This window comes from Paracoccidioides lutzii, assembly GCF_000150705.2.
Source record: "Paracoccidioides lutzii Pb01 unplaced genomic scaffold supercont2.18, whole genome shotgun sequence".
NCBI classification, from domain to species: Eukaryota; Fungi; Ascomycota; class Eurotiomycetes; order Onygenales; family Ajellomycetaceae; genus Paracoccidioides; species Paracoccidioides lutzii.
Window position 1 is genome coordinate 244,139 of NW_015440964.1, and position 19,226 is coordinate 263,364.

The window sequence follows — 19,226 nt, forward strand, 5'->3', positions numbered from 1 at the left end:
AAAAAGTCTATAGGCAAAGCCCATAATACGCCCATCCAAAGGAGTCCAACCCAATGACGAATTTCCCGGGCAAAAAGGAGTCGTGTGATGAAAACACTGTATGCAAGTAGAAAAGTGTTAATGACCCGGTCTTTGCCAATACCATATGATGGTCATTAAACACATATCATATATCTATGCTATAACTGAGATATGAATCAAAGCTTATAAATCCAAAGGATTTGAACCCAACAATAGGCAAAATTTAAATAAAAGGTATGGGGTATGAAGTATATGCACATAAATTGGATCACTCAATTCGTCGTAACATGCCTCCGTTACTTCCTTTCAGTCTTCCGCTTCTTTGTGGGCTTGCGAGCTGCCCCCTCACTTCCGTTCCCATCAGACCTATCACCATCATCAAGGGTATTAGATCTTTCATCTGCTACCTTTTTCCTCCGTGTGCCCTTTGCGGCAGAATCTGGAACGTCAGCTTGGAGCCCTTCTCCATTCGCTACAGTTATGTCTCCGCCCTGCTGCTTTGTTTTAGCCTGATATCTTAACCGGCTAAAAGCCTTTTCCATCCTACTTTTCCTGTCCGGGCGTCGATGGGGAGCAAATGCACCTGCTCCCTGCGGCCCTTGGAAAAAGTTGGTGATATTTGATTGAGTACCCTCCTGCTCCCTGCGGTTCATGTCGCGAATGACAGGGACGAGTACCTCATCCGTCCTCTCTTGGGTCCATCCAACTGTAGCCATCAGGAATTGACGAAGAGCATTAAGGTCAGGTACACCCCACTGGAAGGCCGAGGGATCTGAGTCTACCTCGGGTTCAAGATATGCAGTATCGACTCGGCTGTCGGGAAATCCTGGTGGGAGGAATAGCTTCGTGGCATTCTTTTTAAATTTTTTCCGAAAAGCAGAGTGGCTGTCATCTGGGAGTTGGGCACCCATTTGTACTTGAGACCACCAATCCCTAAAATCTTCCAAGGTCGAAAACTCAGTGAGGATTTCAAGGGCCGTAACAGGACCAACACCAGGTATTCCTTCAGTATAGTCACTTCCCAACAGGTGAGCAAACTGGATAAGTTTTCTGCGATCTAGATCATATTCCTTTTCGAGGTCACTGTTGAGATAGCATTCGACAAATTTGACCTGGTTGAACATATTTTTGTAAACGCGAGTACCACCAAAAAGGAAAATATCGCTATCATCAGTGACAACTCCATCAACTAAACCTAATGATACTAGCTCTGCGCATTGGGCCTCCGCTTCCATCGGCGCTGTGATGTATGGCAACCCGAAAAGCCTGAGCAATTCCTGACACTCTGACACCATAATATGTGAGACTTCATCGGCATCTCGCCGGTCTTTCTTCTGCTGAGACCGTAGCTGCTTCAATTCTTGTTCATAATCGAACGCATTTTCAGCTTGGCTTTTAAAGTTCAGAGTCGATGCAAACCGCGCATGCTCCTCAGCTTCGGTTTGTAGTTGATGCATTAATTCTTCGTCCTCAAAATCCAAATAATCGTCTCCAGCATCACTGTAAGGTGTTGAATCGTCTTGTTGGTCCGTCTCATTTGAGGTTTTGTAAATGTCAGCTATTTGCTCTGGCAGTTCAGAAGTCTGAGGAATTTCAACATCCTCAAAATCTGTGTTTGGAGACAGCGTTGGTGCTGGACCTGTTGCCTCAGAATTGGATAGCTCGTTAGCCCTGCCTTTTTCAGAAATATTATCCTCTTTAACACTAGGTTCCCACTCATAGATTTCCTCAACGCCGCTCCCGGGAGAACCTAGTTCATCCACCGTTTGGTCAACCGTGTCTTTTGCATCTATGTTGCCAGCCGGTCTACTTTCAGACTTCGTGACTAGAGGAATAGAAGGCCCAGTGGAGGCCGTAGGGGAACTTCTGGAATTTGATTGCTTCGGTAAAGCAGCAAGTTTGGACTTTTCTATATCTCCGGTCAGGTCCTCTACATCGATTATCTCCCTCTCATGGGGTAGATATTCATCAACGTCAATTAATACCTCCACAGGGTTCCTTTTGCTAAGGGTATTTTCACGCATTGAAGGCTCAGCCCTTTCGAATTGGTCGTCAGCTTCTTGATTTATGAAAACATTCTTACCCAGTTTTGCACCAAACCATGGAGGAAGTGGTTGGGATGGTCTTTGATCCTTTAACGAGGGTTTCTCAAAGCCATTGGCATCATGGCCCGTTTTGGAGGCAGGGGCGGATGCTGTAGGTTTGCCAATTTTTAAGGGCTCAAAGGGAAGTGGTCCACCGAAAGGATTGAGCATTGGGGGAAGAGAATTTGTAGAAGGTTTCTTCATATCTGATTTAGATAATGCCGCAAAGAAATTCATATCATCATCATCAGTTATATCTGAAGCATTGTCCCTATCGACGACATCCTTATCGGGTTCTTTATTCGTAGGAGATAATGAAGACGTGTTTAATTTGAAGGCATCATCCTCAGGTGTTTCTAATGACATTTGGATTGCACGATGAAGAGCTTCGCCATAAGAATCTTCATGAAATCCCGTATCCTCAAAAAGCGCATTGAGATTTTTTTCAACTTGACTAGCCCCCTCCGGAACAAACAGAGAGTCGTCATCTGTCCCTTGATCAGCCGGTTTTGAGGGACGAGGAGTCTGCTTTAGAGATTCATAAACTGACTGTCTCATTTCTGCATTTTCCCTGGCGTGCTCATTAATTGACCGATCGAAAACGCCGTTCTCAAATACAGGCAATTTGGGGAGTCTGTTAAGCCCTTCAATGGGAACATCTTCAAATTCCTCATCCTCATCTTCCAATATATTGTGATCATCGAGCAGTGTTTGTTTACCGTATTCCTCAACATCAATCGGTTTGCTGCGCTGGCCTTCGTCCTTGTTCCCCAAGACTCCCAGCGCCCAGCCTCCTTCCGCTCCGTTACTTTTCACCAGCACATACTCCTTACCCCTCTCCCCAGCAATTCTCGCGCTTTTCCCTATTTCATATAAGGAGTCGTCATCGGTCATACCACTGAGATGCATTAATCTCTGTGTAAGATCATTTCGTTCTTTTACACGCTCAATTTGGAATCTCGAGAAGGCCATCCGATCTGGGAACATGCTGTCCAGTTGGTTTTTAGAATAACCCATTCGAAGTCTACTTCTTAGCCTTGCCGCATTCAAGATGTTATAGCGATCGCTCGCAGGTAGGCTCAGGAAAAATGGGCTGTTAAAGTCTATCTTTGAAAAGTCGTACAGGTTGACATCTTCCCCTGAATGGAATTGACGGGCATATTCTTCGAGCTCTTCTTGCGACATAATGCGTGGATCGTTTGGAGCACCCATTTCAGCGAGAGAAACATCAAGTTCGGGAAGGTGATAAGCATCCTGTTTGCGGAATTGTCTGTTTTTCCGTCTCTCTTTAGGTGTCATATTCAGCTCATCCACATAAACTAAATCCTTCGGAAGCTCCTCTTCAGGCTCGGTGTTGTTGGGTCCCGATTGCCTTTGTCTCTCTGCCTCTTCTTCAGCCTTTCTCTGTATTTGGACAGCGAGAAGTTTTCCAGCTGTTCTGGCAGCATCTTCTGTCCTTCCCTCTCTCCTCTTTTTTCGAGCCGTAATCGTCTGTCGTTTCAGGGCTGGCGCCCCTCCATCGAATACGAACACCGGTTTGATGCCGAAATAAAGCAACTTGCATATTCGCCGGAAAAAGCCAACAATATGAGCGTTTCGAAGAGCATTTCCTTCCTTATCTCGCACTGCTTTCAGAAACTGGTAGATCCATATTGACGCGTCAACAGCGAGCCGCTTCCGATTCAGTGTTTCCAGTTTGATCGGCCTAGCGCAGGGCTTGACCACTGTCCAGAGGCCAGTAACACCCATGATGAGCGCACCGCCGACTCTGAACTAGTTCAAAGTAAAGTGGCATAGATGCCTGGTACATAATTCGCATTTCGCATGTAGCGGGAAGGATAATGCGAACGCGGCCGTCGTCTCAATGATTTCGTCGACACGATATTACATGGTTTGCCGTTGCGTAACGCCATCTTTAAACACGAACGGCGCAAAGTCATGTGACTAGCTTATCCAGATTTGGCTAGATAGATTTGACTAATGGACAATTTCAGCCCCAGAAATTATTTCGATGTCCAGTGTGATGATAACAACTATCTCGCGGGACGAAGAATGGATTCACCATCCATGGTTTTAAGTCACTCGGAATAAGGATTGCTAATTATCATTTGCCATTTGCATTGTGAAATATCGATGTCATATGCATTTGAGGTTCGTAACATTCATGAAATTGCTTGGTACGGCTTTTGTACTCACTTTTTTTCCAGCATCTCGACGTCTGTCTACCAATAACGGCGGTTCGAGTGCTCGATGCCCCCAATGGTCGACTTATTATAAGTGGCCATGGACCATATCTGCAAGTGGTTGATGACGCAACCGGCATACTTCTGGATCGGATTCAAATATTTCAGAGAAATAATGTCCATGGCATCCAGCTTTCCAATTTGAAACCACCAAAGCCTGCTTTCTATGCTTTTTTTGTCTGGGGTGGCCAATCCTTTCGACTATGCAGTTTAGAAATAGATCGCCCTGAGAGCGTCTCACTTTCATTTCTGAGTCCCGAGTGTGCTGCGCCTGACTGGATTCTTGATGCAAGTTTTCATCAACCAGGAAACGATGATCCAAACTCTGTTATACTGAGTAGCGCATGCTTAATAACAGCGCATAATGTTCTATTTGGATTAAATTTTGAAAATGGACTTGCAAAGTATCACGCAAAACTTCAACTGTACGAGATAGGGACAGGACTAAAGTCCGTACTATATTCTGCGGATGTCTCATGGCTATCACCAAAGCAAGTTCTAGTTGCTGCAGGTACAGTCTTCGGGGAAATAGTTGTTTGGTCATGTCTCCTATCCACAGATTCGAGGATGTCTCCCTTTGAGAGCGCTTCTGTCGTTATTCATCACCTTTTCATTGGACATGAAGGTTCCATTTTTGGAGTGGATATATCTCCAGAAATCAGATGGCCGAATGATGTTCAAGCGCGAAGATTTTTGGCAAGCTGCAGCGATGACCGAACAATACGAATTTGGGATATTTCTGACTGTGTTTATATGGAGAACGGGACAAATGAAGATGTGTCTGTTAGACCAGCGACTCGGTCAACCGGTTTTGGAGATATTTTCCGAGATGATATGGAGGTGGATCCCAAAGCTTGCATTGCGAAAGCATGGGGTCATGCTTCCAGAATTTGGAGCGCTTGTTTTGTAGATATGGCTATATCAGAGAAAACAGCTTCATTCATGCTCGTGTCTCGCGGTGAGGATGCAACCTGCCAAGTTTGGGAGTTGAACTTGCGACGTAGTTCCGCTACGGAGGATCACCAAGTGTCATACAAAAATGCAGTACTTAAAAATACATCCATCCACGCCTATCATGCGGGGAAGAATATTTGGTCTATGGCAGTCCATGTATCATCGGATTCGACTGCTACTATTTATTCTGGAGGTGCTGACGGGAGTATAATATCATTCGGCATCAACACCAGAGAAGCCTCATCCCACTACCGGACAAACACAGAAACATATGATATATATGACCTTTCGCTACGTCAGTCTGCTTCGCTTGGGTCACCAGTTGGTACTCCAACGCAGAAACTAAAATCGGGTGACAAGCTACATCGGTATGCATTTGTTTCAGGGACTTGCATTGTCGCTCTGTCTTCCCGCGGGAAATTGATTATGGCTTTTATTTCAGCACCGGAAACCGAACAGGCTCATACTGCAGATCAGGGGGAAACTTCCCCTGTGTCCTGGGAAACTATTGCATCTTTGGACACCCCCGGATCTCAGTTTGCTCTTGCTGGCCGCTCAGATCTAGGGATAGCGATTATAGGTGACGTGAAAGGTACTATTTGGTGGTATAGGCATGACAACAGAGATCTCCTTACGTTCACCCAGCTTGAAAAGAAAATAACAGGTATAATATTTGCGAGTTCGGAGCCTAAGTGTGGTTCCAACATGGGACCCATCACATCAGTTGCCTTTGTCACAATATCTGTGGAAATACCAAACTCAAATTTATTCTTGATTAGCGACAAAAATTCACCTCAGGACTTTAATAAAATTGCACTAGAATTGCCCTCCACCTTTCTGACAACCAGTGCCGTCCTCATCGAACACAAGTCCCATTTAATATTAGGGTCCAAAACCGGCCATTTAGCTATATTCGACCTTGAAAGGCCTACCAAATTTCATTCCATTGTTCCTGTTCTCATTGTCTTCAATATTCACGCAAGAGACACTGTCACATCAATTACTCAGTTACAACAACCCATTGACAGCGGAAACTTAATTCTTACCACTGGGAGGGATGGTTATTATTGCATTCATGCTCTTGTCAGAACTGGAAATGCGAATACCCCCCTGACCCTACAAACTATTCACAGAATGGCACCTCCTTTTGGACCATATGTTGACGGTGCCTATTTTGACAAAACTACTGGCGACTTGATACTCTTCGGGTTTAAGAGCACGGATTTCATCATATGGAATGAATCGATTCAAGCTGAACGAGCCTCAATAGAATGCGGGGGTGCTCATCGGATTTGGGCATACAACTCGTATCATGCAGATGAACAACACGAGATTTTCGCGTGGACTAAGGCATCTAGTTTTAACTTATTTAGGAAAAAAGCTGTACTACACCATGGCATCAAGCTTGGTAACCACGGGCGGGAAATTAAAGTTGCAGCTATTTCCGGGGCTCCATTCGAGTTTGAAGGAACTAGGCATAGAATTATTGCTACGGGGGGCGAGGATACTCTGATTCGTATCTCTATTCTTGATGAGGCGAATGTGGCGAAGCCGACTGGCGCATTCCGTTGTCTTCGAAATTTGAAAAAGCACAACGCAGGTATCCAGCATCTTCAATGGTCACCATGCGGAAAGATTTTGTTCAGCAGTGCGGGGGCCGAAGAATTCTATGTTTGGAGACTTCGGCCCATTCCCGGCTTCGGTCTTGGGACCATATGTGAGGGGGAATGTCCCAAGGCAACAGCAGATTCAGACCTTCGGATCACTAGCTTTGATTTGATGAAAGTTGTCAACGGGGAAGAAAGTGAGGACTCTTTCGTTCTCTGTTTAGCATATTCCAACTCGACATTAAAGGTGAGCATGTCACTTCTGTGATTTATAGGTGTCAACTAACCAAAAAAGATTTCCCATTACATCTCTACCGATGACGGAGGCACTTTCTGCGTTCTCGCCAACGGTAAATACACGACAAACTGCCTTACTATAATAAAATTTTGCAGATCTGGTTCGGGGCTTTCATTGATTACTGCGTCTACAGACGGGCATATTGCAACTTGGAACCTATCCGAAAGCCTAGGTGATTTATTTTTTCTCGATGGCAATTGTCTGAAACCGCTGTCACGTAACCAACCTTCTTCCACCCCGCATACAATAAGCTGGCAACACCGGCACTGCATCCACCAAAGTAGCATCAAAGCCATGGAGGTATCGACCCTATTGCAGGGAGAGTATCTGATAGTGGCTGGTGGAGACGATAATTCCATCTCGATTTCTCGTCTGAGTATCGGTGGGGGTATAAACTCCGATACCGCTACTAATTCATTCTCCACAGTTTCATTGCCTCAAGCACATGCATCTGCTGTCACTGCCATATCTATCCTGGAACATCGAAGTCGACCGGTAGCATCGAATGGACGTTGCTGTTCAGTATTTAAGTTTCTTGTCGTATCATCTGGAAACGATCAACGACTCAAGCTCTGGTGGGTGGAAATAGATTCTACGAAAATGGAAAAGAATCAAATTTCAATATCTCTACTACAAGATGTTTACACTGCGGTAGCAGATATGTCATCTATCGTCACCTTCAGAGAACAGATCGACGAGATAGAGGCGGATGAGTGCGGAACTTTGAAAGATAGAATTTTGCTATGCGGAGTTGGCACAGATCTGTGGTCTTTGGATAAGCAATAACCTGTTGATGCTGTGATGGATCCAATATTAGAACTATAAAAAATCAGTTTATAGTGCTCTTCCTTCATATTTACCTGTCACCCTCGGGTGCGGACACCCGTTATCTATTGTCAACGCTCAAATAGATTCTGAGATATCTTATATCCTACTCTCTCCTTCACATCTATGGAAAAGATATAGAGAAACGAAAAGAAGAAAAGGAAAAAGGTCAACTCAACAACTTACCCCGCCATCTCCTAATACCAATGCACTTAAGAAACTGCACTTAAGAAACTGCAGAAGACCAGAATCTTTCGGCTTCAGTCCCTGCCGGGCTGGCAGAACGATCGCTTCCCCTTCTCCAACTGTACTCTTTTCCTCCCTTTGCTCCACTCGCTCCACTCTCTCCTCTCTCCTCTCTTCGTCCCACTCTTCCTCTGCCTCACAGGACTCCTCCTCCCATGGTTCCTCCGCCGATTCCTCCTTCTCCTCCTTTACTTGGTCAATACTGACACCTGCTACCCGCTGTAGTAATTCGTCAAACCACAGTTGGTCTCTACCTAATTCTTGGGATGCACTGGTTCTTGAAGGTTCAACAATACGCGGGTCCGAGGGATCCAATATCCACGAGTCCCTATAGAACTCTTCCGGCCAATCCAGGGTATGATTCTGAGACCGGATGTTTCGGACGTCGAAGAGGACGTTACATGGTTCCATAGCAGTAACTGCGACTGTCTTGGTGCTTTTACTATTGGTGGTGGTGGAGGAGGTATCTACACCATCGGTACCTTTGTTATGGCTATGGTCCTGTCTGTTCATAGGCGGACCAAGAGAATGGAGCATCTCGATGATTTTCGCGATCTGCGCGCCAGATATCAAAGGGAGACCACTCAATGAGGCGCTTTTCGGTGCGGTCGCCACGAACGTGTTTGGTAACGGGGCGAAATTGGGTAAAAATATAAGGGCGGTTGCTGGAGGCATCTGTAAGTTCTATCTGTTCTTCATTGTTATGGGTGAGATATCCGATCGAGATTCCACCTGTTTTTTTGATTGATTCTATGATCCAGGAGAACGATTCTATAACCGCACCGTCCCCCAAGAGGAGATGGTAGTTTTTCTTGTTTGTGAGTTCACAATTGGTATGTCTGTACCCTGCCAACGCATCGTCGTAGGGGCAAAATCGATGATAGAAAGCATAGTCATCCTCGATAGCATCTGTACTGTTCATGTACTCCTCTTCATCTTTGAAGCCGAGACGTTGGTACGTGACAGTATACCTTCCAGTTTCTGGATCAACGATCTGATCTAAGGAAATATTGGGGACCTCAGCAAGATGTCTGCCATATATACCAAAAGGGCCCCTATATTTCAGAGCGTTCCATAGCAGATTGGCTGCGGAATGGAGGCACATGGAGTCCAGTTTACAAAGGAGTTGCCAGTAAAATCTCTTGTGTTTAAGTAAAATTACCATGTCTTTTGCATCTGTGAGCTTCGAGGTTGGCAACAAATCGGTCATGCAATTCAAGTCCACAAACTTGCCTACTTTCTAAACCCAACCCAGGGTTTCAAGCCCCTCTTTCGTAATTTTCATATTAACGTCCCGCGTTGCTTTGGGGCAAACCAATTGAGTCAGTGAAGTGCTCTTGGTCGGCATCCACATCAACCGCTGGCTGCGTTCCGCTGAAGCACAGTTCGGATCCTGACAGAACATAGAAGCATCGCCATTCATAATCGCCACAGCCCACAGACAAGCACTGTAACTGAGGCCTGGGCGTCTAAGCAATTCCTGGTGAATCCTCCCGGGCCAGTCGCAGCAGTTCCCCACGAGCGCAACCTTGTCCGAAGCTATTAAGCAGCCTTTGTTCTCAAGTATACTGACTCCCTGCATCATATTGAGACTTTTGCCTCCCCTAGTCCGAACCGCATCAAATGGAAACGCGTCTGCATCTCGGAACTTTTGATAGGCCGCCTCGAGTCTGATTTTGAGGCTCTTGTCTCGGCTGTCGAGCGCATCCAGAACGACCGGCATCGCCATGTTGAACATATCGGTATCGATGCACATCTCCCCAGGAATTCTTGTCGACAACTCAGGCGTACACATTGTCCACAGCTCACTGCTGCCGCTCCTGGATTCCGCGCATAGCCTTTCTTGTCTGATCCAAGCTCTCGTACCATGTGTCCTCCGTGACGAGTTCCAGAATATGACACAATGCATCCGCTCCATTTATTAACTCCTCTACATTTGGCCGATAGACCCATTGAATGACACCATTCGTGAAATCTATAGAACGCGGCGGTCTTTCCAAAGCCTTCATCACGACAGCAGCGTGCTCGTCCGGCAGGCGTAAATCCAGCAACGAAAGAACCGTCTGAGCTCGAGCATACATGCAGTCCATACCTTCGATAGCTATTGCTTTCTCTATTGGATCATGCTGCTCGATGCATTCTTGATCAATCCATATGTATTTGAGACCGTTATCCTGGGCGTGCCTAATTGCTCTTCTAAGAATCCTGCATGGTGCTCTTGATTCTCTGACAGTCCCATCCAACTGCTCAATCATCACCGGCATGTTACTGCACAAATCTGACATGAAATCAGATTTGCCAGTTGATCGGAACGACTCTCTCTGCGACCAGCAGTATGATTCTGCCAGATATTCTCCATACTCAGGTTGGACCAATGATAAAGTGAGCCTAGCAGATTGTGAATGGCTGTAGGTGAAATTTTCCAGGAGTGTGTAGCAACGACCGCGTTTTTCACGTCCGCAAGGGGGAGAGGTGGATGGTGATGCGCAGCGCGGGGAATCGAAATATTTCCTGACAGCGAAGAATTTGGGGCGGCTCGCTGAGTCAAAAGAACGATTATGGATATTTTCTACAATCTCAAGGATCTGACTCTTGAGGTCTTGTGGGTTCGGGAATATTTCACCAAATGCTTTGGCCCCATCCAATTCCGTTGTGGTTTAACATCGACAATTTTAACGAAATATGAATTGGGCTAAGGGAAATATAAAATTGCTGCAAGAGCAAAAAAAAGAGGAAAAAAAAAAAAATCTACCGCTAAGATGGATATTTATACATGTTGATATGTGGCGCAGAGTCCACGACGCATCGCCAGGGCATATCCTCTCAGCCAAATCATGATCCTTCAACATTGACGTGAACAATGACCACCAACACGGTTTGCCAGCAACTCAAAGAATTGATCCCTTTTATTTTGCCCAGATGTCGTCAAGTCCTCCCACATCTATGACACTGGATTTTATTCTGCGCACTCTTGACACATGATTATTTAATAAAATCCGACTCTTCCACTAGTTATCACCAGTGCATCAGGTGGGGCAGTCTTAAGAACTGGGAAATATTCATTCATGTAGTTATGTCAATGGGGTCTGCGGCAACGCTCAGATGACACATCAAATATCACAGCTTCTCTTACTAGTGATACCGTCTTTCCCGCTTCACGCTTCGCAAAATTATGGCATCGATGGCTAGCGACCTTTACGAACCATCTACCCTGTGACCTGAGTTCATTTTGAAGGGTTTCCCTAAACAACCTCAATTAAGTATACGGGGAGAGGTATTTGCCTGGCTAGACTCAGGCAAATTCAGCCGTGTCCAGATCTATATAAAGAAGATGAATTCCATCTTCCGACCTATCTCACCTTCACGTATGAGGGAAAACTCAAGCATGAACTAGCAATACATTTACAGCACAAGGTGGCAACTCAATCGCCCACCAAAACTCTCACAGTGTACTCTTTCTGCCGCGCCGTACAATACAACATAATCCTCCCCACCACCTCCCTCCCACTCAGCGTGCATATCTGCCACTGCGCGATCTGCTGCTACACACATGGCATACAATGCGTCTTCCACGCCCCGCTCCCAGCAGGCATTACCCCGCAATGGGTCGCGCCCTCTGGCCCTCACGCACCGACCAGCTACAAACACTGCAGTGCGGCTCTAGGTGAGCGATTATTCTGCAGCACCTGCGGGTGCCAGATCGGCGACCTCAAGTCTTCCAAGGAACAACCGATGAAATGGAACAAGACCCGAACGAGAAATAGGGTCGTTGGACCGTGTCCACCTCCACCATCTTCATCGACCACAGCCCAGCCAATTTCCAAATCGGCATATCTTCACCAGCTCCACGCAGGCGGGCGCAGGAATACGCCAACTCCTCCTACGCATTGGCGGGCGTGATATGAAATTCTACCCGGCCGACTTTATTCTAATACCACCAAATCTTACCCTCCCCCGGTCCCCTCCCCCAAAACACCACCAGCACCGCTACCCGAATTCAGCGCAGATGGTACACAAGGAGCGCCTGCGCACCGAATGCCATTGCGGCGGCGTCTCCTTCACCTTCCCACGTCCGACACAGGAAGTCCTAGATGACGCCACGCTGAGCAAATTCATCTAACCCACCGATCCGCGCAAATGGATGGCTGTTCTGGACGTATGCGACGATTGTCGACTAGTGGGCGGCACGCATTTAATCGCGTGGACATTTGGGCCGCTATCACTGTTGGAGCCAGCTATAGGACCCGATTTGAGCCTTGGCACAGCGGAGTCATTTTTGTGTCGTCGGGAGGAGTGAGGAGGGCGTTTTGCGGGACATGTGGGCGACTGTATCTTTTTGGACTGTATCTTTTTGGACTGAGGAAAGGAGGGCGGTGGTTGATATTGTGATGGGGTTGGATAGGGCGCCGGGAGGGGTTTTTTTGCGGAGTCCTGAGTGACGTGGAGAAGTGGGAGGTGGGGGGAGAAGTATGACAGGGGATTTTACGCGGGCGGTAGTTTGAGAAGTGGGGGGATAGAAAGGGACGGAAAACCGGTGGTTTTAAAAATCGAGGGATGAAAACGGACATACCTGGTGATATTGGTGGGGGTGGTTATGTTATATGTATGTTTATATGGTTGGAGTGGGGACGGAAAACGGGTTAATATTGTCAAGAAACTGGGAGGAATTGTTGTGCCACAAACTTGTCACCAGTTTTGCAAGTATATCTCCCTCCTTCCCTTGGGAGGAAGAAAAGTTATCAGATATATGCACTCTTGGGGCTTTGTCTGGGGCAAAATCTGTTGAATGTTGCGAATTTGACAAATGGCTTGGGAGATGGTAGTTAATCGCACAGCACTTAGTCAATAACTATATAAATGTCCCGACTCGATTCAAAAATTTTCACATTTGATCAATTCAATTTCCTCCGGGATGAGATCAGGGAGTAACAAATAAAACTCCAAAATGGCCAGATTGCAGGCGCTGTGGATATTCATCTTCTCCAACTTGACGCTCTAACACCAAGGAGTCGTCATCGTTTGCGAAACGAGCCACAACAAAAGGCGGAAAAGGGCGGAACAGTTGGAGATGTGCAACAACAACAACAACAACAACAACAACAACAACAACAACAACAGCTTCGTTCAACTTTGATCTTTCCCCCAATCATTCTTGTTATTTTAACCCCTCCTCTTCGGCCGATCTTCTAAATCAATCACCCGTCTGGTTCCACTATGACGTCAGTTGACATCGATGGTGATGGAGAAGTGTGGCGCGGGTTGCGCAACGTTGAACATGGAAACGCTTGGTGACAAGTGGCTTGTGGCTTGGTTGTCCACGAATCCCAAACCATCGAGTTCAGCTGGATTTGAATCTGATATCCCCACATGCATACGACATTCCTAGAACCGGAGTATATCGTAAAAGACAATCTGTACGTTATGAGTTGATGAGAGTGAGGACTCATAGTTGTTTGCGGTAGTTGCGCTGAACTACGTGGATCAATTAAAAGTCATATATAATGGACTGCGTCCGCCATAGTTAGTGGGTCGAGCGTCGTGTTGCGTTCATCCCCGCCGCACGGAGAATTGCTGAATATTTTCCTTTATTTCCCTTTGCCAAGTCATCATTTTTCATCATTTTCATCATTTTATTTCCGCGGATCACACCGTTTTAGATTCTCGGGAATCAATCGCATTTTGCATTTCCCATTCGTTGCGCAGGGGCGGCGTTGGCGCGGATAAGAAGAGCAAGAGGAGTATAGCCGGTTCTGTTTCGAGGGAAATACATATACGCTCCATGCCTCCGCAAACAGAACGAAAGAGGCATAATTAGGTACAATTCCAAGGTAATTAAGTCCCGACGGGGTATGTAAATATCCGGTCTAGCCTGTTTCTCATCGGTAGATGCTGCGCATCGCTTGTAGTGGACCGGGGCGTTTATTTATGAGAGCTTTTCCGACCATCAGCGGACGATCACGTTAGTTTTATACAAAGCTCCGAAAAATCATCCATGACTCTCAAAATGATCATAAGAAATAAAGAAAAGGCTCTAAAAATAGCAGTCAGCACTATGTGCTTCCCACACTCCCGCGTGTCATTCTGACATGCACGATTTGATCTGTGCATTTTCATCATGGCATCTGGAGCTGTCTGCTCATCAGTATGCTGAAAAGAAATCAAGGACACAAAACACGAGCTGCTCTTAGTTAACTTGTACGAAGTGGACTCCGTATTGTTGTAATTTACTGGAGTTTCAACTCTCCAACCATCACGACATGATCTATGGAGAAGATTCACAACCTTAGTCAATGTCATCGACTGTCCGCCATGGGAGTAATCATTAATCATCACAAAGCAAGATGATAGATAGCCATGGATGGCCCGGGTAGTTTAAGAAGCAGTGTCGAGTTATCCATCCAGGGACGAGAAGAACATTAGCGCGAACCAACCTTGGAATCCGTGGAACAGTTAGTTGGACCTCTTCCTCTCCCTCTCACCTACGACAAGGTGACGATGGAACGATGATGCTCGAGTCCAAACCCAATTTGATACGATGTTGTCTTCCAATCTGCCCGTCCACACTAAGACCGATGGGGGACGACAAACAGTCCTCCATGATTGTGGGGCTTGACTGGGGGACCCATGAGCGCTTGAAACCAAGGCAGTTGGGTGGGGTGCCTTGTCATGATGGTTGTAACAGGCTCGGTTAACCGAGTTAGACTCTAGCAGGCTAGCACGGCGGGGTGGAGGTGCAGAGTGTGTGGTTATTTTTAAATGGAGATGTGGTTGTTGGATCGGATTATATACCGTTTTATGGGGAGTCGAAACTTGAGTGATGGATGAACTGATCTATCTATCTATCTGTGAAAATTGGGCATGTTTGGGCTTTATTGGGCGATAACATGAGCTTGCAGGTCCTGTCGACTCCGAAATACCTTCTGTCGAATCGAGGTTTTTATTATCTACTCATTTTATTTTTATTTTTATTTATTTTTGTTATTAGTTATTCGTCGCCCTGTGAACTCGGCCTGTGCTAAGTAAGTTCCGAGCAGGTCTGGGGAAGATATCAGGAGCCTGGTGATGTGATTGTGACATTTTGTAGGAAAAGACGAAATAGAGGGGGACAGAAGTTGATCTCGGTGGTTTCATGCTCCCGTACGGAAAATGTAGGCTGGAATTGATCGTGTTCTGGGAGCAGCAGCAGCAGCACCAAGGAGCACCCAGGGATGGTAGCGTTGGAACACCCCAGACAACAAGCGATGCCCCGGCGATTGGTAGGAAGGCGGATGGAGATGAGTATATTCCGAAATGCTCAGTGTTTCTCCCCGCTACTAGAATCCAATCCCCGGGTCCCTCCAGCAGCAATTAGCTTGAATGAATCAATGCCTTATCATATAGCGGCCATCTCCCGCCCAACTCCTCCAACCGCACGGAGGAACCAAGTGACCATGCGTAGAAGAATGAATGTTGGAAGGGAAATAAAAGCCCCAAAATCGATCACGCATTGCATCTCAATCCTCCAAGCGGCGGCCAATCCCCATCCCGCATTATTTTGCACGGTTTCAAACCACGTTTTAAACATCCACAGCCACAACAAGACCGAGCGGCCGTCAGTCTGCAACACACGCGAGCGGAGGGAGGAAGCCCGAAGTTACAGGCGCCAGACACAGGAAGTTAGCTAGTCGGCTCAGCTCAGCTCAGCTCAACCTCACCTCACCTCAACTTCTCACTGGACACCTGCCAAGGGCTCTGTGTCAGCCCAAAGGCGGGTCGAGGGGGGCTGACGCGGCTTGGCCGAGAGTTTGGTAGGAAGCTAAATAAATGGCCTGCTTGGGGGGAGAAATGCTGCGGGAATATAAATAGACACACACACCTGGTGGGAGACGAGATGGGAACAGCCTGGGGCGAAAACATGGGACCGATATATAGCTCAGCATCTTCGCCCTGGTTGTTTTGCAGCCGAGGAAATTCCTTATTTGTATGTTGCTTGTTATTCCTCTTCCCTTGTTTGCATTTGACGGCGAATATCTAAAACTCTTACCAGCACTCGTTTACCTAACCTCTGTTGCTTGCTCTTCTCATCAGTCTCCCTCGTTACTCATCGGAACATCCGCTCTCCCTCTCTCATCGCTGTCATCGCCTGCTCTCTCGCTCTCTCGTGGTTTAGTCCACTTAAAAGTTATCTCGTTTCAGCCCCAGCCCAATTCCTCCGCTTCCCTGAATTAAGTAAAACCACTCGCTTTCGCCATCCCCGGCAGACTCGCGATTCTGCTCTCACACTCTCTCCTCAGCCACAACAACAACTACAACAACTACAACAACAACAACAGCAACAACAACAACAACAACAACAACAACAACAACAACAACAACGTCGATAATCACCCCTCGATTGTGCTTCACACACACACACACACACCGTCACCATGGGCAAAAGCGGGAGAATAGCCTGCATCTTCACCCCTTACCTCCTCACAATCGCCTCCCTCATCTGCCTGATCGTAGTCGGCCTGGGCCTCACAAGATCATCCGCACCGCTAAACAGCATCTATTTCGCTCGAGTGAGTTAATCCCACCAACACCCCGTCGATACCAAATACCTCATCTTTTTCTATAGTTTCTATAGTTTCTATCTAACATAGACCTCCTCCATACACATAGGTCGACCTGAAAGACCTAAACCTCGACTCAGCTGGCATATCCAAAGAGCTCCTCCCCTTCTTCTTAGACATGCAGCAAGCCGACAGTAGTGGTAAAATCGACGATTTCTACCTCATCGGCCTCTGGAACCACTGTTCCGGCCAGTACATGAACGGCGAATACAAGATCCGGGAATGCACAAAGCCCAGGACAAAGTACTCGTTCGACCCCGTTGCGGTGTGGGGGCTGCAGAACGGCAACAGGAGCCTTGCTCAGTTCTTGCCTGCTGGGCTCGATAGGGGCCTGAGCACGTACAGGCAGCTTGCTAAATGGATGTTTGCTGCGTTTACTGTTGCGCTCGTCGCGACGTGCGCGGAGTTGCTGTTCGGCATTGCAGCCGTCTTCAGCCGGTGGGGCAGTTTTGTCGTCACGATCGTCTCTCTTGTACGTTGAATCATCCCCCATCTGCCATGATTATCCCGCAGCAGAATCTCAACCCTCAACTTCTCCTCTCCCACCGCTCCATCACGATCGCTAACACTATACCCCTCACCAGATCTCCTCCTTCTTCGTAGTCGCCGCTGCAATAACCGCAACAGGCGTCTACGCCACGCTGGTAGGCGTCGTCAACGTCTCGCTGAGACCCTACAACGTCAGATCCAACCTGGGCAAAAAGATGTACACCGTCCTCTGGATCGGCGTCGTCTTCTCCGTCGCCAGCGGCCTCTTCTGGTTGCTAAGCGTCTGCTGCTGCTCCGGTCGCTCACCGTACAGCCACAGCAAGGATCGCCGTAATAAACACACCACCGTTGAGAAGACTCCGTACACCTATGAGCGTGTTGCGAGCCCGTATGGCGGTGCTGCTGCGCCGGCCTTTGCCGGTGGCAATGCCAATCCCAATGGGCGGGATATGGCCTATGAGCCGTTTAGGCATGGCATGCGCTCATAGAGGAAGTTGGTATATCATGTTGTTGTATGTGTATATTTCATTTCCTCGGTTATCCGACCGACTGGAAGGCAAAACAATACAGGGTGAAATATTGGCGATGTAAGGAAATCTGTTCCGCCATCTTCTGGGTTCAATCTGGTATAAACGTGGCAACGAGGTGTTTTGCCCGAGGATATTTCAAAAAATAAAAATAAAAATAAAAATAAAAATGTTTGAATGCCCTTTTTCTAGGGGTGTTTTTTTTTTTTTTTTTCTGTTACATTTTCCTTTTTTTCCCCCTCTCCTTCCATTGCTTTACGTCTTTTCTATATATATTTACGTCTGTTTTGTGCATTTTCTTCTGTGATATCCTTCAGGTTTAGAGAAGACGAACTGAAGAGCGGGGAGAGGGATGTTAACCACTGATAGACAGCAATGCGCAATGCCATATAACTCTCTCTTTCATCCATTCTCATGTCATTTCCCTTCCAATCCTGCTTCACGCCATCACCCTCTCTATCCCTTAATCTCACGCAACCCACCAATGGGTTTGATTGCGAACCCCCCATATTCCCAGGCCAAGGGATACCTAGGTAACGAAGAACTGTCCTCTTTTCTTTACAACGACACTTTCCTCCATCCCAATCCCAAAACCCAATACTCCCCCATCGAATCAATTACCTAGGTTCTCTGTCCCGTAGTCGCAAATTCGGGATTTTTTAAAAGACAGAACGTGGCTGTGAAGATAGTTTTAATACCCAATCCCGTGCCCGTCGAAGCACTCTCAAGGCCGCTGCCTTTAATGTATGTTCGATCTTCAATATTTTGTGTTCTTCTTGCTCCAGTTCGAGGACATGTGGTTAATACCTATATTCATATCCTTTCGCTGTGCCTATATCGGCTATATCTTCGACATATTATAAACCTCACCTCCTCTGCTTTGTTTCGCTTCTATACACTGAAGAACTTGATATGTAATTATACGGTTGAGCTTTTTCTTTCGAAACTCCCCCCCCCAACGACCTGGACTCTGGGTAAGGCTAAAGATTGGCTATGGTCAGATACAATGACGAGCAAGCCTCGCCCAGGTCAAATATACTTGACAAGCGCGGTGCCAATCATCGATGCGTTAAAATAGTCCCTGGGGGGGGGGGGGGGGGAAGGGAACAAGTTCCTTCAAGTTCAACAACACTTCCTCGCAAAATATGGCGAACAAAGAGTAATTTTATAAAAGTACACCAACCGAGCAAGAGCGCAATACGAATAATTTGTGTCGTGCTCTACAGCGTATCTATATCAGTGATTATCATGGAGTATAAGACGTGTAGAGATTGGATTGGTTAAAATATTCTTTCTCATTATCTGCAACAGTTCATAAATTCAAACCATGAAGCGTTC

General features: G+C 46.8%; 8 protein-coding genes across 8 annotated transcripts; 5 read left to right on the forward strand and 3 right to left on the reverse strand.

Annotated features, from left to right (window-relative positions):
• Positions 1-317: 317 nt before the first annotated feature.
• On the reverse strand, positions 318-3,854 carry PAAG_06371 (DNA-repair protein rad13; the record flags this gene model as incomplete). Its single annotated transcript, XM_002791586.1, has 1 exon — positions 318-3,854. One exon carries the CDS (start codon positions 3,852-3,854, stop codon positions 318-320), a length of 3,537 nt encoding a protein of 1,178 aa, XP_002791632.1.
• A 384-nt stretch (positions 3,855-4,238) lies between these two features.
• PAAG_06372 (WD repeat-containing protein) lies at positions 4,239-7,993 on the forward strand (the record flags this gene model as incomplete). The annotated part of the gene is made up of 3 exons (XM_015845872.1): positions 4,239-4,256; positions 4,313-7,156; positions 7,205-7,993. 3 exons carry the CDS (start codon positions 4,239-4,241, stop codon positions 7,991-7,993), a joined length of 3,651 nt encoding a protein of 1,216 aa, XP_015700098.1.
• Positions 7,994-8,206: 213 nt separating this feature from the next.
• Positions 8,207-10,007, reverse strand: PAAG_12209 (hypothetical protein; the record flags this gene model as incomplete). Its single annotated transcript, XM_015847728.1, has 3 exons — positions 8,207-8,943; positions 9,011-9,364; positions 9,530-10,007. The coding sequence occupies 3 exons, from the start codon at positions 10,005-10,007 to the stop codon at positions 8,207-8,209; spliced, it is 1,569 nt and encodes a 522-aa protein (XP_015702640.1).
• Positions 10,008-10,083: 76 nt separating this feature from the next.
• Positions 10,084-11,127, reverse strand: PAAG_12210 (hypothetical protein; the record flags this gene model as incomplete). Its single annotated transcript, XM_015847729.1, has 2 exons — positions 10,084-10,907; positions 11,031-11,127. The coding sequence occupies 2 exons, from the start codon at positions 11,125-11,127 to the stop codon at positions 10,084-10,086; spliced, it is 921 nt and encodes a 306-aa protein (XP_015702641.1).
• Positions 11,128-11,450: 323 nt separating this feature from the next.
• PAAG_06374 (hypothetical protein) lies at positions 11,451-12,178 on the forward strand (the record flags this gene model as incomplete). The annotated part of the gene is made up of 2 exons (XM_015845873.1): positions 11,451-11,491; positions 11,569-12,178. The coding sequence occupies 2 exons, from the start codon at positions 11,451-11,453 to the stop codon at positions 12,176-12,178; spliced, it is 651 nt and encodes a 216-aa protein (XP_015700099.1).
• Positions 12,179-12,436: 258 nt separating this feature from the next.
• On the forward strand, positions 12,437-13,468 carry PAAG_12211 (hypothetical protein; the record flags this gene model as incomplete). The annotated part of the gene is made up of 2 exons (XM_015847730.1): positions 12,437-12,571; positions 13,232-13,468. 2 exons carry the CDS (start codon positions 12,437-12,439, stop codon positions 13,466-13,468), a joined length of 372 nt encoding a protein of 123 aa, XP_015702642.1.
• Positions 13,469-15,407: 1,939 nt separating this feature from the next.
• On the forward strand, positions 15,408-15,938 carry PAAG_06376 (hypothetical protein; the record flags this gene model as incomplete). Its single annotated transcript, XM_015845874.1, has 2 exons — positions 15,408-15,556; positions 15,746-15,938. 2 exons carry the CDS (start codon positions 15,408-15,410, stop codon positions 15,936-15,938), a joined length of 342 nt encoding a protein of 113 aa, XP_015700100.1.
• A 748-nt stretch (positions 15,939-16,686) lies between these two features.
• Positions 16,687-17,849, forward strand: PAAG_06377 (integral membrane protein; the record flags this gene model as incomplete). Its single annotated transcript, XM_002791592.1, has 3 exons — positions 16,687-16,821; positions 16,922-17,344; positions 17,457-17,849. The coding sequence occupies 3 exons, from the start codon at positions 16,687-16,689 to the stop codon at positions 17,847-17,849; spliced, it is 951 nt and encodes a 316-aa protein (XP_002791638.1).
• Between the last annotated feature and the right edge of the window lie 1,377 nt (positions 17,850-19,226).